At 41.0% G+C, this 18306-nt stretch overlaps 1 protein-coding gene across 1 annotated transcript; it reads right to left on the reverse strand.

The window, feature by feature from the left end:
• Positions 1-6: 6 nt before the first annotated feature.
• Positions 7-18306, reverse strand: LOC145500343 (adhesion G protein-coupled receptor F4-like). Its single transcript, XM_081479853.1, has 13 exons — positions 17690-18306; positions 12451-12738; positions 11192-11766; positions 10348-10614; positions 7866-8021; positions 6812-7054; positions 5262-5426; positions 4575-4790; positions 3892-4051; positions 3653-3795; positions 3234-3494; positions 2249-2357; positions 7-1419 (listed from the first exon to the last, which is right to left on the reverse strand). Exons 1-13 carry the CDS (start codon positions 17736-17738, stop codon positions 1316-1318), a joined length of 2736 nt encoding a protein of 911 aa, XP_081335979.1. The 5' UTR covers positions 17739-18306; the 3' UTR covers positions 7-1315.

The following is an 18306-nucleotide window of genomic DNA, read 5'->3' on the forward strand; positions in this document are numbered from 1 at the left end:
CAAAATTTACTATAGAAAAAACATCCGGGTTCTCAAATTTGCAACGAGTTTATTTCCGGCACGGTAATAGCTGTAGACACAGATGAGTAGATCAGAGTTAAAAAAATAATTCGTCACCAGCTAAGAAAGTTGGAAAATACCTTTGTTTAGTTGGACGAGTATGAAAGACTAACAAAGTTCTGAGCGCGCGGAAGAGACGGGTTAAAAGTTCTGTACGGCTCCTATTTGTTGCGTAAACTTTGTACCGTGGTACTAGTACAAACGTTATCTTTTAGTTCTCTCACCTTAGCTTAAAGGAAATTTCTGTGTCTGGTCTCTCCAGTGGAATTTTGCTTTTCACCATACCATTTAGCTCTGTTACCAAGTACATCTTAAGGGAGCTGTTATTTACAAGCTTCCCATTCCGACAGCCATTTTGAACTAAACTGGTGCGCGCGCTCGTGCTGGTGTGACGTCATCATAAGTGCGAGCGTGACTGCAGGCGTGACCTGTGGCTCGCGTGCACCGCTCACCTGTGTAGCGTTTTTCTTTGCGTTCTTCCCCACGGAACTTGTTTCGAGCAAGAAAGCGACTGCTTGCAGTCTAATTTCGTTCCAAATCTTTTCCCGCCCTATTTCTCCTGATTTTTGACAGGAAAACGGACAGGTTGTCCCAAACTTTTCCTGGGACTAGCTTTCTCCACAAGGAACGATTAGATAATGTTCTCTGTCTCATTAAGAAAATACTGCGAGAAAAATAGAATTGAATTCTTCCTTGTTTATTACAATTAAAAAACGTGAATAATAAATACATATTCTCTCTCATTCTGTTCATATTCAACACTAAAGAAAAAAGAATGGGGGAGGACATTACATAAGATCAATACTTCACAACTTTTCGCGCTTGCTTGAAAACAGTTTTCTATTAAGACATTTTAGAGAGCGTTTGACCCAAGTAGTTGACACTATCCGCAGTCTGCATCGATAAAATCACCAATGTAGCTTTGAAAACGTACAAAGGCAACCAAGAATTAATCATAGAAAGGAAAACAATTCTGGAATTTAAGTTCTCAAATTGAAGAAGTTTAATCCCTGTCTCTGGGCCTTCTCTGTGTCGTGTTCAAATTTAGCGGCTCGTCTTAAGCGACTGCTATTCGAGGACGAAAGAAATCCTCATCTCTGGATTTGGATGTTGCAAGCTAGGAGCTTGGAAACGAGATTGAAACTGCGATGAATTATGGCCGACACGTACGCAAAAGCTGTCTACCTTTGGTAAACTCAAAGTATCATCAAGACGCTATAGAACTTGCATAGGCCTTCTTCGAATTCTTTTGAAGTCATTCGACCAACATCCACGTTTGAAATTTTGGCTTCATCTTCCGTTCAGTTAGGTCGAGGAATCCTTGATTTTGCTTTCCATCAGTCTTTATTGCAGTAGCAACTGTAAATGAGTTAGAAGAAGGAACGTGAGAGATTTATTGAATACCCACAATCATTGTTATTATATTAAGTGGGTTCAATGAGTGTTATCAATAACTGGATCATCGGATAATGTAATTCAAGAGTTTTTATTGAAAATGAGATGATTATAGCCAACTTCAATTCTAATTTGGTTAGTCGGAAAGCAGTGCAAAAGTGAGGGGAGCGAAAAATAGGGCACGGGTCTAGGGGGCTTCTCCACCCCTCCCCTACTTTTTCTCCTGCCGCTTTTCGTGCTACTTCCAAAGCTAAGTGCAACATGCTATGGGCAGAGAATACATCACCGATGTAACAAAAAAACCCGCTGTTACAGTTGATATCTGCGCCGCCTTTTTAAAGAAAAGCACAAATTTTCTCTAAAACTTTCTTTTTCGCCATAGATCGGTCCAATTGACCATTCTTAGTCTCTAACGAGCAAAATTTGGCTCGATGAAGGATTTCATACATTTTTGGTTAAAGTGATATTTTCATTCGCTCTTGTTAATCTGTTCGTTCTTTTTTTCGGGGGCATTGTGTTCTTTATTCATTGCTTCGTTTGGCGAATTAAAAGAGCCTTGAAGAGGGTAGAGGTCGCCCCCGCTGTTAATCATAAAGCAAAAAAAAACTATCATTTATATTTCCCAGTGAATCAAGGCTATCCCTGAAATTTCAGGTCCCTTGCCAGATATCTGGATTAATCGAACTAATCGACGGCTATGTTTTGTATGTCTCCTATTCTCTATTATAGCCCACTTACACCCACCCATCCTCTCCTTGACATTTGCATCGTCTACCCATAATTCTTTATTCACCTGTTGGTGCAGTGTGTCTTCGATGCGCATGTCTTTCCGTAAGTTCTGCTTGTTCCTTGAGAGACGTAGCATTCCGCTTACACAACGTAGTTATTAGAGCTTCCTTTACCTGATGAGAAGAGTGAAAAGAAGCTCATTGCTGTATACGAGGCGCGTTATCTTGATTTTTGAGTTTTTAATGTTATGGAAAAATCCTAATAATAAACCTCAACTTAAGTCACTTTTGACGCAACCTCGTGCGAAGATAGACAGGTCTTGGAAAGACTATGCGAATAAGGTTGTTCTGGCGGAGATTGGAAAAATCCATCCTTTTGTCGAATACGATGTTCCCCATGTTTACCCGTAATTCGGGCGTCACGCAGTGCGCACGCTCTTAACCAGAACGAGGCGTAAACGCGGTCGCAAGTTGAACTCAGGTGCACACTTGCGGTTGGGTGCATAGCCCAGACATACTCGCAAGATTTCTCCCAAATGGGCGTGACCGTGCACAAAAGGTGCAAAAGACCTGTTTCACGTCAACGATTTAGTCCCACACGGTCATGTTCGGTGGGCAAAGCCACAAACTCGCACTGATTTGGGTGCAAGTTTGTTTCCTACCAAAGTGAATACCCAAGCTTCTTGCGACCTTGTTTAGCAGGCCTAATTCTCCAAAAGAATCGTTCCATGACGACTTGAGTGACAGCCAGACTGAGACACCGCGTTTAAAGGACTACCTTCCTTGTGGTTCTTGTCACAACTTAATACTGATTTTTCTTCTCTCTTGCCTTTGTAGTTTAAATTTTACAAATTGTCCAGAATAGGTAGCCCCCACCCCACGCTGGTTGTATTTCCACGGGGAGAATCGTAATCGTGAGCCAGGCCAATTTTTCCTTCGAATCTTCCTAGCATCAAAATTTTATAATCTATAATCCCTTTAAGGAGAACCCGAGGTTCCAAACACAAAAGCGTTTACAACGACGAAACTGATCAAAGTCTGACAACTTACCCTATCGTCGAGAATGCAAAAGGTGAGGAATATAAAAAATCCTTGTAAGCTGTTTAAGATGGTAAAAAGGTAATGAAACACTTCAGTGGATGAAACGAACGTGAGGAAGCCAAAAGACCACGTGATCCCCAACACTGGCAAGAGCATTGCAGAGCGTCTGATCCAGGCCCTCACCTGATTAGCCCGTACCATGTTGACTTCTCTGAATTTTGTAACTCTGCCGATGCGACGCAGCAAGAAAATAAACAAAACAGAGTTGATCTGGAAAGAAGAGAAAAGTAGTAAAGCATGATGATCATCGTGGCTATGTACACAATTTAAACAGTAGCAGTTGTGAAAATAAAGCCCGAAAAAACATAAATATAGGCTTGAACGCGATTCGAACCCATGTGTCAGGCGTGATATCGGAGTATACTTACAAGGACAACTAATGCGACTGGAGCGACAAACGTCCAGTAAATGATCCCATGTTCTACTGTTAGCCAGCAGTTGTCCGCTGCACGAGGTTTGGTACCAGTTAGTGTTACTGTTAATGAAGCGGCCACTATTGGCAGAGGGAAACCTGAAACGAACGAAATTTAAAAAGTGCGGTAACGGATCACGTTGGTTGAAGGCCAGCTTGAGTATTCGAGGATGCAACGCAGAAACGTTGTCTTACCCCACCCTAAAGCGTAAAACCATTTCATCTGTGGCTGGAGTTTTGCTCTCAGTTCAGCCTTTATGATCAGAAAGTAGAAGATGGCGGCGTGACAGAGCATCCAGGCAAACACACACAATAAAAAATAATGCAGTAAGGTGGCAGTGACGGTACACAATACCTACAGGAAAAGAACACTTGTTGCATTACATAGAAGATCAATGAGGCAGTGACCTTACAGAATACCTAGATCACTGCGGCAGTGACCTGATTTTTTTCTTTTTTTTGTAAAATGGCGTTGTAATAATACAGTTGAACCTCCACTAACGGACACCTCCCCACAACGGCCACCTCTGTACAAAAGCCACTTGTTTTTTTGTCCCGGCGGACGCTTCATACATTCAATCTTATTTTAACCTCTCTAAACGGCCACCTCTCCACAACGGGAACGGCAACTAAAGCGCGTCCCCAAACTACAGAACCAACCTCTCCACAAGGGGGAGTTAGCCAACGACTGACGAGTGGTTTTACCATACCAGGAGCCCATCTCCTGACCATACCCCGTGTTATATTGGAACTTGACCCGTACCGCGCGTCGTTGGTCTCTGTTTCTGTTTGGTTTCTGTTTTATTGATATATTTTGATTTTGTTCGGTATTTCTGTGCTACAGTAAGCACTTTTTAAATATGAAAATTTTCAATTACCGTTGGCTTTTGTGCGTAATCAGCGAGAATGATCAAAACACAAGACGCGGCAATTGCAGTACACAAGTTCAGTAACACAGTTACTCGAGCACTCTTCACTTGCTTCCAACACAGCGCGGTCACAACAAAAGTCAGTAGAAGGAACAACAAGGAGCATGCGCAGCCTATGATGGAAATGTACTTGAGGTACGGCTGACTGGGATCAGGAGCTTCTCCCTAAAAAGGAATATATATGGAGAAGAAACCTGTTAAGAATTGAAAAATCATAGAGTTAGCCTGCAGTGCGGGCGTTATTTTGGAGCGGAACACTAGATAATAAATCGGGTTTTCGATGCCGCCATCTTGGATGCTTGACCGGTAGAGGATTGGTGCAGAGGCGGGGTGGGGAAAGGGGTGGGGTACTTGAAATACATTGCAGGCAGCTACTTCATTAGTCAGAGGTTCTTATGGCTAGTCACGCGCATCACGCACTCTTTCGCTGGAAAATTATGACACTCGTGAAAGCAAAGTCTAAGTGGATACAGAAAAGATGAGAAAAGCAGTCATAAGCTAGTGCATAATGTGTGGATGCAGTATAACATTCTCATAACGTATATTGACAGGAAACTAGAGCAACTAGTAAAGAGAATAGATTTCTGGAGCAAAGAGGAACTGAAAGATTGCAACGTTTACGAAGCATATTCTTACCGGCTTATTGTTGAACAAAACCGCGAAGATCGTCAAGTGGTCACACTGGCACGTGGTCACGCGCCCGTTCGATTCACTTTCTACCCGCTCGCAGCCACTTGTGTTCCACGTCCGTTGTGATAGTCCAATTTCCCAGAACACGCACTCTCCAACAGAATCACCGCTCTGCAATTAAAAGGAATACAGAAATACATTGTTAATTCGAGTTTGGAAAAATTAATTTAAAAATAAATTTGTTTAAGTCCAGAGAAAATGTTGAATGATCACCGGATAGAAAACATTTCCGTATTAAAAGTAATGGTCACAAATAATACAACAAATTGTGGGGGAGCCACCAGCAATCAAGGATATTCACAAGGAATTAAAGTGAGACACGCTAAGTACGAGCTGCAAGAGAGGGAGGAGCAGTGAAAACTTAATCACTCCGTAAAAAGGCAGAGACTACGCATGAAAATATTAGAGGAAAAATAGCGTCGAGCAAACTGGTCGGTTTGACTGACTGACTGACTAGTTGACTGACTGACTGACTGACTGACGGACTGACTGACTGACTGACTGGTTGACTGACTGACTGACTGACTGGCTGACTGACTGGTTAACAAGAGAAAATGAGGTGAGCTCATGGTCTTTTGCTGGCTAACTGACTGACTGACTGACGGACGGACTGACTGACTGCTTGACTGACTGATTAACTGACTGACTGACTGACTGGCTTACTGACTGACTGACTGACTGAATAACTGACTGACTGACTGACTGGTTGTCTGACTAACCGACTAAGTGATTGGTCGACTGACTGAGTTACTGACTGATTGACCGGCTGACTGGCTGATTGCTTGACGGACTGACTGACTGAATGACTAAATGACCGCCTGTCGGATCGTCTGACTGTCTGACTGACCGACTAACTGACTGAGTCACTGACTGACTGACTAACGGATTGACAGAGTGAATTACTGACCGAGTGACTGATTGATTGACTGACTGACGTTCTACTGTATTTACCATTACAACACCATGGAAAAGGAACGTACTAATGCGAAAACAAAAAGGACATCTACTGCCCAGAGATTGTTTTTTGACCATGCCCTAATCAGTTCCTGGAACTGACTGACTGGCTGAGGAAGAAAGTTACCATGAGAGTGTTTAGTGGATTATTACGGAAACTAACATAAACGTGAATTGTATTCCATGCTAATCGTGAAAGCGCGCAAAAGGATAAACTTCTTAATTCTTAAATACCATTTATTAGATGGCTGGTATGGCGAGTGTGTAAGGTGGGCAAATCCTGCGCTGTGATTGGCGCAAGCCCGATAGAGCTATCATGCGGTATTGCCTGATGCGCCCGTAAGAATACGCACGTATTCTAATGCCATGTAATAAATCCTTTACTGGCCAAGCTTGTCCTGGAAAGATGGCTGAATATTGGTCCCGTCCTTTTTTTGCGTTTTTTTATGAACACTGCGAGAAAAAGGGTCTTTAACTCACATGTACCATTAAATTAAAAGCTTAAGTGCGACCTAAAGCTACTAATACTTAATGACCAGTACCTGCTTAGTGTGATTAAAAACAAGTTTGATTTCTTTTCTCAGTGGATTCTTGGGGCGAGGTAAGATTGTGGCAGAAATGATGCTTGAACCACTCGTATCGTTACCAGATCCCTCGTTCCGAAGTCTGAGAACTTTGTGAAGTGTTCTGTATACAATGGCCGATACTCGAATTGACTTCGTGTCAGAGAACACTGCATCAGGAACAGACAGTGACGTGCCATAAGGAGACAAGTCAATGTTGAGCTGCAAATTGAAATGAAATTGATTTACTCAACGAAACCAGACGTTTAATTGCCAAATAGAAGACGGTGTTCCATGTTCTCTTTGACAAGTAGATTCCACGTTGCCGTGCGTCTGTTCAAAAATAGATCACAGATGACGCCAGAATGTTGTAAGAACACAGAAGTGGCACAGGAACCATTAGCCGAGTGTGTCACTGTTGTTCTTACCACATTTTGACGTCCTCTGTGATCTATTACTGAACAGACGCGCAGTAACAGGAATCCAATTGTCAGTGTAAAATAAAGAAAATAAAAAAATGTAAATAACGTCATCTATGTGTCTGTCCTCCTATAGATCATAAGTAACAATCAATCAAAATACGAGAATAATTCGACATTTTATATAAGAAACTGATGCACTCCTGAGGTCTAGAAAAACTGCTCGTGGACGCAGGGGCGAGACCAGATTGCGTCTAGACCTCAAAAGTACATAATTTTAGAAAACGTAGCAACATCATCTTCTGGATTAGAACATAGCATGAAAAAAAAAAAAAAAAAAATGAAAATATTTACGCTTGAGAAGTTGCATGCAGTGATTGCGCCGGCAACACAACATCCGGGACATGCGAACTCTATAATTTCCAACTGTGCTAGAAAAAAATTAATGCACGCTCAGCTCCAACAGCAGGTATGCGCCAGTTGTCTTCTAAAGCGTGACTAGCTTCTGAGAAATCGAATTCGTTGAAAAAGGTAATCAGTCCAGTAAAGTCCAACTCCTGAAAGAAAATGATTAATAAAGGTCTGTTACCAGTGATAAACTAGAAAAGACTCACCGTTTTTCTGGAATTGACACGATCAACTCTGAAAGCGATGTTCTTTGAGAAAATGACCAATGGTGCTGAGGTAACTGAACCATCAAGCTGACTGCTAACTTGAGAACCAAAGTCATCCATTGCCTTTAGAAGATCATCAGCGGCGTTTGCCCGACTCTATAGTTTAAGTCAAGATTGATATGAGTACTGACATGGCGACGAGTGAAATAAAGAAATAATTTCACACGCGTTCTGTGAAATTCTAATCAATTTGCGAGCCTTTAGTCAAGGGAAATTATTAGTATTTTGACAAAACGCAAGTGAAATGATCTCTTAATTTTACGAGTATACCATTTGATTACCTTTTAATATCATGGGTGACAAACTACGCTTACAGTCGTAGGTTTTTGACTTGTTTATTGTATCGAGAAATTTCGCGCCAACGTTGCGTTGGAAATTTTGTAATTTCACAAGTGAAATTGTAAATTAACGCTGAAATCTCGAGCGAAAATTAAGGAGTAATTTGTCACCCCATGATGTTACTATCAAAATTAGCAACTCACAAACGTACGCGGAAGAGAAATTCCCCTCTCTTTAATCAAAGGATATATGGTTCTCACTGTATTTAAGTCATATTTTTATCGATCTGTAAATTTTGAAAAACTGAAACTTTTTTTAAAATGACAGCGACTTGTAAAAAAAGTAGATGTAAACATGGAGCAAAGAATAAAATCGAGGACTTTGTTATGTCCTTGTATCACAAAAAAAAAACGTCAAAGGAACCCGCCAATTAAGTGAATAGATCAAGAAAAAAGAAACAAAACAAAGAGAAAATAAAAGTTAAAGGAGAAAGAAAAAATAGTAAATAAGTAAACAACAATCAGACAAACAATTAAGTGAATGAATGAATGGATGAATGGAAGACTGAATGAACGAGCACTCGCTTTAAAATGTGTTACACTTCAAAGTCATTAGGAGAGCTTTACGGTTACCGTGCATAATGGCTACGCTGTGAATGCGCATGTTTTCACAAAAATAGCAGCGGTGCAGATGAACTGATGGGATGGGAACGCGGTTTTCTTGTGCATGCAGCATCTGATTGGTCTTATAAGAAAAGGTAATTGAATTTCGCGCCAGTTTTCCTTAACCTTTTGAATACCAAACTCTCGCCAAAAAATACCGTTTTTAACCGTTTAGTCAGGTTTTTTAGCTGCCACGACGCTAAATAAGCCTAAATTTTGCTACGAAAGCTTTTTTTTTTTACTACAAGGAGAGATTTTTCGAGGATTAGGTCCAAAATTGAGCAAAATTTCAATTCCGGGCATGCGCATAAGTCAATTTTTTTTTTTTTTTTTTTTTTGCCATTAACCGTTCAGTCAATTTTGTTTGTTGTCCCTTTCCTTTCTGTTTTTCTCAGCCGTTTTACACTGGCTACCTTTTGTGTTGTATGTTTTTTCTGGCTGCCGTGAAAAGTTGGATGTTTATTACGGGCGAAGCCTAGAAATGGACCTTGATCAATCATAGGCGTAGTGGACCATTTTACCACCGTTTTTGCACCAAAACTGATAACGTTGTTTTTCGATTTGCGACGTCGGAATGTCGTCGATATCTAAACCTGACCATTGTACGGAAAGGCCTAGCCTAATACTACTATCTGTTCATCAAGAATATCTGATGACATTTAAATTGATGACGTCACAAGTGGTACAAAGAGCACGACCATTAATCACACATACATGCGTAGTTGGTATTCAAAGGGTTAAGATGATTTCGTTAAACTGCACTGCGCATCCTTTCTGCACATAATTTTTTGCGTCCTAACAGCGTGAACGAGCCGTGCACGCATGCAACACGATATCCTTGAAGCTACTTTCGACAGAAAAATTATGATAATCGTTTTCACCTTAACCAGTAAGGTGACTCTCCCTTTGAATGTACAAATTCAAATTGGATACGTGTACTCTTGGGATACATGTATGGATGCATGTTTTTGTGATACTCAGGAGCGCGGGCTCCTTTCCCGAACAGCGGCTGGTAATCGAGCCTAACTGACAACGTAATTACTAAGTGTCGATAAGTGGATCAAGTTTTAGAATACTTTAATACTCATTTTATCGATAGAGTCGTCTCAAGTTTACACATTCCCGCAAGTCAGGACAAGAATTATAACATAATAAACGAGATTTGAACCAAAAGCTCTTAATAATATCGAGTAAAGATATTGTTTCCACACTCTGCAGAAGACAATAAGAAAGAAGATGCCGAAGCCGAGTCAATGTTTTAGCGATCACAAGCTTTCGACGCTGTCACAGCTTCTTTCTCAAGTGAATATGGCGAGAATCTATTTGTCACGTGAGCCTGGGTGAGCCAAGTCAGGTGCCAAAACATTTCCGTATAGGGCAGGAAGTTCAAATCTACGGTCTCGATTGAATCTCGGGGACTAGCACAGAATTTAAAAAAAGACGTTCTATTAAACGTTTATGCAAGAGTAAAATGGCAATACCTTCTGAAGTTGTAGCCATGTATTAGAATTAACTTCCTCCAATAAATTACTCGCTACTTGTATGATGTTCCGTTGGTCGGCAGATGTGTTAATAACACTGTTGTTCAGCTCAGAGTTGAACGTCACTAGCAGAGCAAGTGCGTCCAGGGAGGTAGACAGTTCTTGCGTGTCTAGCCTCAGCTCGTTACCAGGCCTTGTCAAGTTGACGAGTGTTGAAATGACCGTGCTAACGTTGGTGGATTGGTTGCCGTTCCACAGAGCTGCAACCTGGGTACGAATTTTAATAGAGCTTAGCTTTATTATTGCAAACAGGATTTTAACAGAGGTTTTACTATACGTTGTTAATGTACACCGTTGTCAAAGAGGGTAGGGTGAGCCTCTGGGCAAGCAAAGAAACAAAGTGTAGAAGCTTCCTTTTGAACTGTTTTCAATATTGTTTTGTTTCTTTATCCATTCAACCTCCCGTCTTTCAAACTTGCTCCTTTGGTTCTAATCATAGTCCGTACAAGTGAACCGCAGGGGAATAGAGATGGCGCAGTGATGAGAGCGCTCGCCTCCCATCAATGTTGCCCGAGTTCGATTCCGGCCCGGTGACATATGTGGGTTAAGTTTGTTGTTGGTTCTCGCCTTGCTCCCTGGGTTTTTCTCCGGGTGTTCCGGTTTTCCTCCCTGCTGAAAAACCAACATCTCCAAATTCCAATTCAGCTTGGATAGAAGACCCACATGAAAACTAGATAAGGCTGAGGTGGCTTCCACTTCCAATCACACCACTTCCCTCAATTAACTATGATCTCACGCAAAGAAAATAAAAGATCGATAAGATTAAATTAGTCATAATTCATACCTGTTCCTGTAGATCAGACATCCTGTTTGAAGTTGACGAGAGCATGTTTGTTGATGTTGGCTGTTTTTCTGTTGGTTTCGGTGAATACGAAAAGTTTGTTTGATTAACGTGTAATTGACGACTGGCTAATGTAACGGTATTCGTTAGTACGCTGCTCGGTGTTGCGTTACTTAGCGTTATGCTAGTGTTCGTAATGCTGCCAAGAATCACGGTGCTCGTTGTAATCCTGGTTGAAGTAATGCTATTCTTTGTAATGCTGGTTGAAGTAACGCCACTCGTTATAGCGCTGGTTAAAGTAAGGCTGCTCGTTGTAATCCTTGTTGATGTAACGCTATTCGTTGTAATCCTGGTTGAAGTAACGCCACTCGTTATAATACTGGTTGGTGTAACGCCACTCGTTATAATGCTGGTTGGTGTAACGCTGCTCGTTGAAATCCTGTTTGAAGTAACGCCACTCGTTATAATGCTGTTTGATGTAACGCTGCTCGTTGTGATGCTGGCTGGAGTAACATCACTCGTCGTAACTGCCTCCATTGTAAAACTGCTTAATGTCCCGCTGTTTGGTGGATCCCTCCCTGTTTGAAAACAAATCAGATCAAAGGCGCATGAAGAGTGACCACATCGAACAAGGCAAATCTGAATTGAAATGTGCATTCACAGGATGCTATTGAGTTAGAAAGGTTAAAAGGAAGGACTCGTATCCAGCTTTCGCGCCGTTATTTTAAGTTGAGTAGCTTGACTTAGAATTTGTTATTAAATAATAGAGTGGACCTTATATTTTGTAAACTTCATCAACACCGTGGAATTCCGATTTCTCAAACCCACGATTTTTCGAACTTCCGATAACTCGAACGTTACCAAAAGTAGTTTTCCCTGAGGGGAACTCCCATAAAGAACGGGGGGGGGGGGGTGCTGGTCGTACCTTTTAGGGGTTAAAAAAGAAGTTCCTTTTAGGTGTTAAGGTTCAAAAGGTCCAAATAATGTGTTGTTTTAGAACTAGTACCCCTTAGGGGTGAAACAAATTTCAAGCCACCCCCACAAAACAGGATCTTGATACCTATTAGGGTTTTTTTTTTTTTGCAAAATTAACTACCAAAATAACCTCTCCACAACGGCCAGTTAATCGCCTATAATGGGACACCCACATGATCACGCGCCGATTACATGACAAAAAGGCGCCCGGAGAACCAATCACAATCGAGGATTTTGTTATAGATACGATTACGTTAATAAAACTGTTACTAACAGTATAAGCTCACCGTTGACGTAAAGCCTCGTGGTGTTTGTGCTTAAAAAGCCGTCCGCTGTAACAGTGCAGGTGTATTCACCATCGTCTATTTTACGTATTTGCTGGAGTGATAAGGTGCCATTGGCTACCGTGTTCAATCGCGGATCACTATACGGTATTGGCACATCGTCTTTGACCCATGTTATACTCACTTGGCCTTGAAGCGTTCGTAAATCTCTGTCAGTACACCACAGGACAATACTGGCTCCATTATTAACAAATAATGATCGGCGGGTGTCGAGGATAACTCCTCCGAAAACTGTGGAGATAAAGTGAGTTAGATCGATCCGTCTCTCGGTCAGTCAGTCACTCGGTCAGTCAGTCAATCAGTCAGTCACTCAGTTAGTCAGACAGTCAGCCAGTCAAGAAGTCAGTCAGTCAGTCAGTCAGTCAATCGGTCAGTCAGTCAATCAGTCGGTCAGTCAGTCAGTCAGTTAGTCAGACAGTCAAGCAGTCAGTCAGTTAGTCAGACAGTCAGTCAGTCAGTCAGTCAGACAGTCAGTCAGTCGGACAGTCAGTCAGTCAATCAGTCAGTCGGTTAGTCGGTCAATCTGTCGTTCAACATGCTCTTTTTCCCACCTCCTTCCCCCGCCCGCCTCGCCCCCTGAACGAGAAGTCCAAGATAACGTGACCTTCCGCCATATTAGATGGCTGTTACCCTCCTGTTTCGTTGGGTGTAGAGAGAAAGAGTCGCATGTCTAAGCCGGTACTAATAGCACGGCTTTGAGGTAGGACTTAATCGATGACTTGTCGTTAAAATACATGGCAAAGCTAGAAAAGCCAAAAAAATAAAAACAGCAACAAAACAGGCAACAAGAACAACAACAAAAAATCCAAGCAAGGCAGCAGCCAGCATGACGTAATTACAGTTATTTAACACTAATGAAAACAAAACTACAACAAAAGAAAACGAACAATTATCTTTGTCACAAGGTCTGAAAAACTTTTGTAAACGAAGCTTTCGACTGTATCGCACAGTCTTCATCAGCGATTAAAGTGAGCTCACATTGTCACGTGAATGCAAATTGTTTAATCACGTGACAACAGATGGTCAAAAATGGCGGGGAGATCATAGCCCCCGTCTCTGTTCAGTGTTGGGCGTTGACGTCTGATATGGATGGCCTCCTTGATTTTCCTTTTGATATCTACCGACTCTTTATCAAGAATCTTGACTGCTTCCCAGTCGATCTCGTGGTTGGCCTGAGACTGGTGTTCCCGGATTGTAGATGTTGTTTGTTTCTGATGTTCACTCAGTCGCTTCTCCAGAGTTCTCGCTGTCTCGCCAATGTAATGCTCTCCGCAATCGTTGCATGTGATGTCGTACACCACGCCCGTCTTCTTTTCGGTTGGTGTCTTGTCTTTTGGATGGACTAAGATGGACCTCAGCGTGTTGTAAGGCTTGTGGTATGTGCGGATGTCTTGTGCCCTAAAGACTCTACTAAGATGTTCTGAGAGTCCAGACACATAAGGCAGGCTTACGGAGGTTGTTCTAGGTGTCTCCGAGGTGCTGTTCTCCTGACTTGTGGGGCTGGGTCGAGAAGGGACTTAAAACATCCAGCGTTTGTAACCATTTGCGAGTAGAGCATTCTGGATGTGCCGTACTTCCTTTGCCTTATCTTCCTCCTCGCTAACAAGGTGTTCTGCTCTGTGTAGGAGGGTCCTCACAACTGAACGTTTATGATGCAGATGATGGTTGGAGGTGAAATTGAGATATTGACCATCTGTTGTCACGTGATTAAACAATTTGCATTCACGTGACAACGTGAGCTCACTTATATCGCTGATGAAGACTGTGCGATACAGTCGAAAGCTTCGTTTACAAAATTTTTCAGACCTTGTGACAAGAATAATTGTTCGTTTATTTATACACCAAGGTCAAGAATGAGCGTACATAGTCATACAACAAAGGAACTCAAAAAAAAAAAAAAAAACTCAAAAAAAGTCAGAATTTACGGGTGCAGGAAGACGAAGATAAGTAAGGCCCGGTTCAAAACTTCAAACGTTGTGAAAACTAAACGATAGCGCGGTGTTTGAACAAGGCCAAGGACATTTATACTTCAGGAAAAATGACACACTTGCATAAACTGTAGAAATAACTCTAAGTCCTCTCTAAACGAAATACTTGACTGGACAGACCACCGACGCTCTCCATTTTCATTATCATAAACCAAACGATAAGCTGCTTGATGTATTTGGTATACAATGAGCCTCACAAAGCGTCATGCCGTGACCCCAGGCAGGTGAAAATAATCATTACACTCTTTTTTTATATATAGGAATACATTTTATAAGAATATTGAGGCTGAAATTTGCGAAATGTTAAGAATATTTTAAGAATAAACACAACGCTGAGATTTTAAAAAGAATATAAATTTGTGTGTGTGGTTGAAAATTTGGAAATAGAAATACGATACAAATGTATGTTTTTAACTAAGTCTTATAAAACTCTTCCTTTAATTTCTTTACCTAGCCAAGAAACAACGAAAACAGCACTAGCCGTATGTTCAATGCTAATAATATTTCTGCAAGAGGTAATGTATATCATCTTGGGCTTTACTGCCTGCAGTCTGGGCCAAGATTTACTTCATCACCATCGAAGTCAATAAAACGGAAATGTCACACGCTGAAATCTAAGAATACTCACAAGAATTTTCAGCCTAAAATTGGCAGAAAATAAGAATATTCAGCCTCGGCCGGAAAACAATATTCTTAGACATAAAAAGAGTGTATGTCAATGTGCCATATATCAAATCCAGCTAAGTGACTAATTCGAATAAATGCTTTAAAATTTGCATGTTCGAAGGATTTCGAAGAAGTCCATTACTGAACACGCAAGAGCGGTATTATGGGAGAATTCGTGTAATGCTTTATTTTCGTTGCCGGCGAATTTCTGTACATAGATTTTTGTTCGCTCCGGCTAAAATTGCGCGAGACTCTTCTGTCTTTCACACGTAATAAAAGTCTAAATATAAAATGTCTGTTTCAATTAGTTCACTTCCGTTGCGTCAGTCAATTGCGCTTCAGGTGAAAATATCAACACCTTAAAAGCAATTTCAGTATATGCTAAATTGCATGTGTATCTCAAGTGCTCAAATAATTAACGGCACAGTAAGACGATCTCCTAGAGTGAAAAGCAGTCACTGTAGCGAACAGTGGCGGATCCAGACTTTGAGCTAATGGAGGGCCCGGTTTTGTTTTACTTGCCCTGCCGGCTTTTCTTTCTTCAGTCATTTCTTCTTTTTTCACCCAAAATAAGGAGGTGGGTGGGTGGGGGGGGGGGGGGGGGGGGAGGCTCTCCCCTAGATCCGCCACTGGTGAACATCGATCTTTTGATCACTGACTTTCTACAAAAGCTAGACTGGATCTGAATTCTTTACGGTTCTTTGGGTCATTACCGTTTTTGTACATTATGCTTTTATTTCAATGTTAAAATGCATTTATTCCAGTAGTGATCTTAATCCTGACTTTGCTCAGAGAATTGCAAATGCGCAGCTGAAATTGACGAAGCTGCTTCAACTGGTTTCTTACTTTACCGTTCACACTGCAAACTGGAGTAAAACGAATTCTTCTTCTGAGTGCATTAGTCAGTTGCATTGCATGAATTTCGCGGTTGCCATTTTCTCTAAAAAAGCTTACTTTAAAGCTTGTTGAAAACTGTTCAGAGAATCACAGTCATAAATGATGTTAGCTGGTATTATTCTAACGATCAAGCACGTTGCTTCACTGGAATGAACGCCAGACAATAGCAAGAAAGCAGGAACAGAGGTCTTCTGAGGATAAAATATAAATGGTGAAATGAAAAAATACCGTTCAGTTTTCCCTTCGAAGAATACAGTGAGGCAACCAAAAGCCGGCAACATTTTATTCTTTGGTGAGAAAAGGATTTTCGTATCTTCATTCGAAAAGTATATGTAAGCATATTTCGCCCGTACATTTACGTGTATTTTTGAGGAGACGACAGGCTGAGGGAATTTAGACGTAAATACCACGTTTTACAGATATAGACAGGTCGTCATGTCTTCTTAATCTGGAATTACGAAAAAAAGAGGGGTCATGCTATTGAGAAGGTTATCCTGTGGGCTGAATTACACGACACTAAAAAGACAGGCTTTTCTATACGCTGTAATATTACATGGCTAAGATATGAACTGTGGGTAATTTGAATCCAGTAATGTTGAAGCGAACTTTTTCATTATCATTAGTCTTAAAAAGCTATTATCTTTTACACCCTGTGAGGTACTGCTTATGTAATAGTCTAATAGCGGAGGACCGGGGAGGGGGGGAGAGACTTCTTCCGAAGGGGTAGAGGTAAAACTCATTGATTTGTTTAAAAGGACCTTTCAAAATATCTCGAACAGTTGCTCGTAACGGCAAATTCATCTAAGAGTTTTAAAGGGTTTTAATTGAGGGTTTTAAAGGGGATGTGAAAAGGTTATCATATATATTCTTTGGAAGGTATGTTTAAGAGTCACTTTTTTTCTGTTAAAAATCTTATGTAAAAATGGACCTCTGCGAAGCCTCCCGGTATAAAGTAACTTTGCTCAATTCCTACCCCCTGGATTTTTAACGATTACTTTTGATCGATGATAAAATCTGAGATATTCATCCTTGTCAACCGACGAAGATCATTGTCCCTCAACTTCGCCGGTTTGCGAAGGCAAGCGAGGTTGTTTAGAAAGAAATTAAAAGAAACAAAAAGGAAAAGAAGACTCATTTATAACAAACACATTAATGTGACGTACACCAACCCCATAAAATATCATTTACAACCTAACCTAGCGTATTTTTTAGCTTAGACAGTGCCAACTTGATTCATCACCTAGGCGTGAAACGCGACTGAGTGCCAGCGAAGGATTAAGAATTTTAAAGAAACTACGCAAACCTTGATGAAGTCAGAACTTATCTAAACACTCAAGTATATGAGCAGACATTTTCAGCAGGAAATTAAACTTTCTCATTAAAATGCTGATCGTGATTATGTAACTTTTTATAAAAACAGCCGAATGCTCGAATCGAAAGATGGAAGAAAATTCACTGGAACTAAAGTATAAGGAAAACACTTTTGTTTGAATCGAGTTTCACAAATTTCAGTGGTTTTGCGCTTTCTTGCTCAGGCTCATTATCTCCATTTGCTTATAGCTCATGCCTTAATAAACACATTTGTAATCTTTACTAACCAAGTGCATTGATGCTGTATTCACAGTGCTTACCTTCGCGCTGTATAGTGCATGTCAAAATCAACACCACCAAAACCCTCATTGTATATAGGGAAGACACAAGGTCGGACAGGCAAGCTCTGGATAATTATTTGCTTGAGTTGGTTTTTCGGTCAACCGATCGACAGGTCGTCTTGCGAAGAGACAAATTTCTGTGTTAGGTCGTTAGGAACCTTGCGCCGGATGAATGCACATTACAGGTGTACGGTGAGGTGGCCGATATTGTATAATTAAGGGAGGCATCGTTTAAATATTGGACCCTTGGTTGTGACACGAAAGGGAAACGAAAAAAAATTGCTGATTACACAACTCGTAGCAGTTGTCGAGATCACGAACCTAGTGTTATCATCACAGAACAAACCAAACGAAGCAGCAACGAATACGAGCCTGTATTACAACTAGTTTACGGCTCCTGGGGAATATGGACTACATAAATGATGATGACGATGATGATACTTGTAATTATGATGAACGGCGTGAAATATTATAGAAATAACCCTCCCCCGCGTGAATAATGCATGGGCATTACCTTAGTAATTTTTTTGAAGTGTCGCGGGTTACCCTCTTGAAGTTTACAAACAATATTTTTATTTTTGACAGCCTTTGTTTGA

The sequence above is a fragment of the Orbicella franksi genome, chromosome 10 (assembly GCF_964199315.1).
Source record: "Orbicella franksi chromosome 10, jaOrbFran1.1, whole genome shotgun sequence".
NCBI classification, from domain to species: domain Eukaryota; kingdom Metazoa; phylum Cnidaria; class Anthozoa; order Scleractinia; family Merulinidae; genus Orbicella; species Orbicella franksi.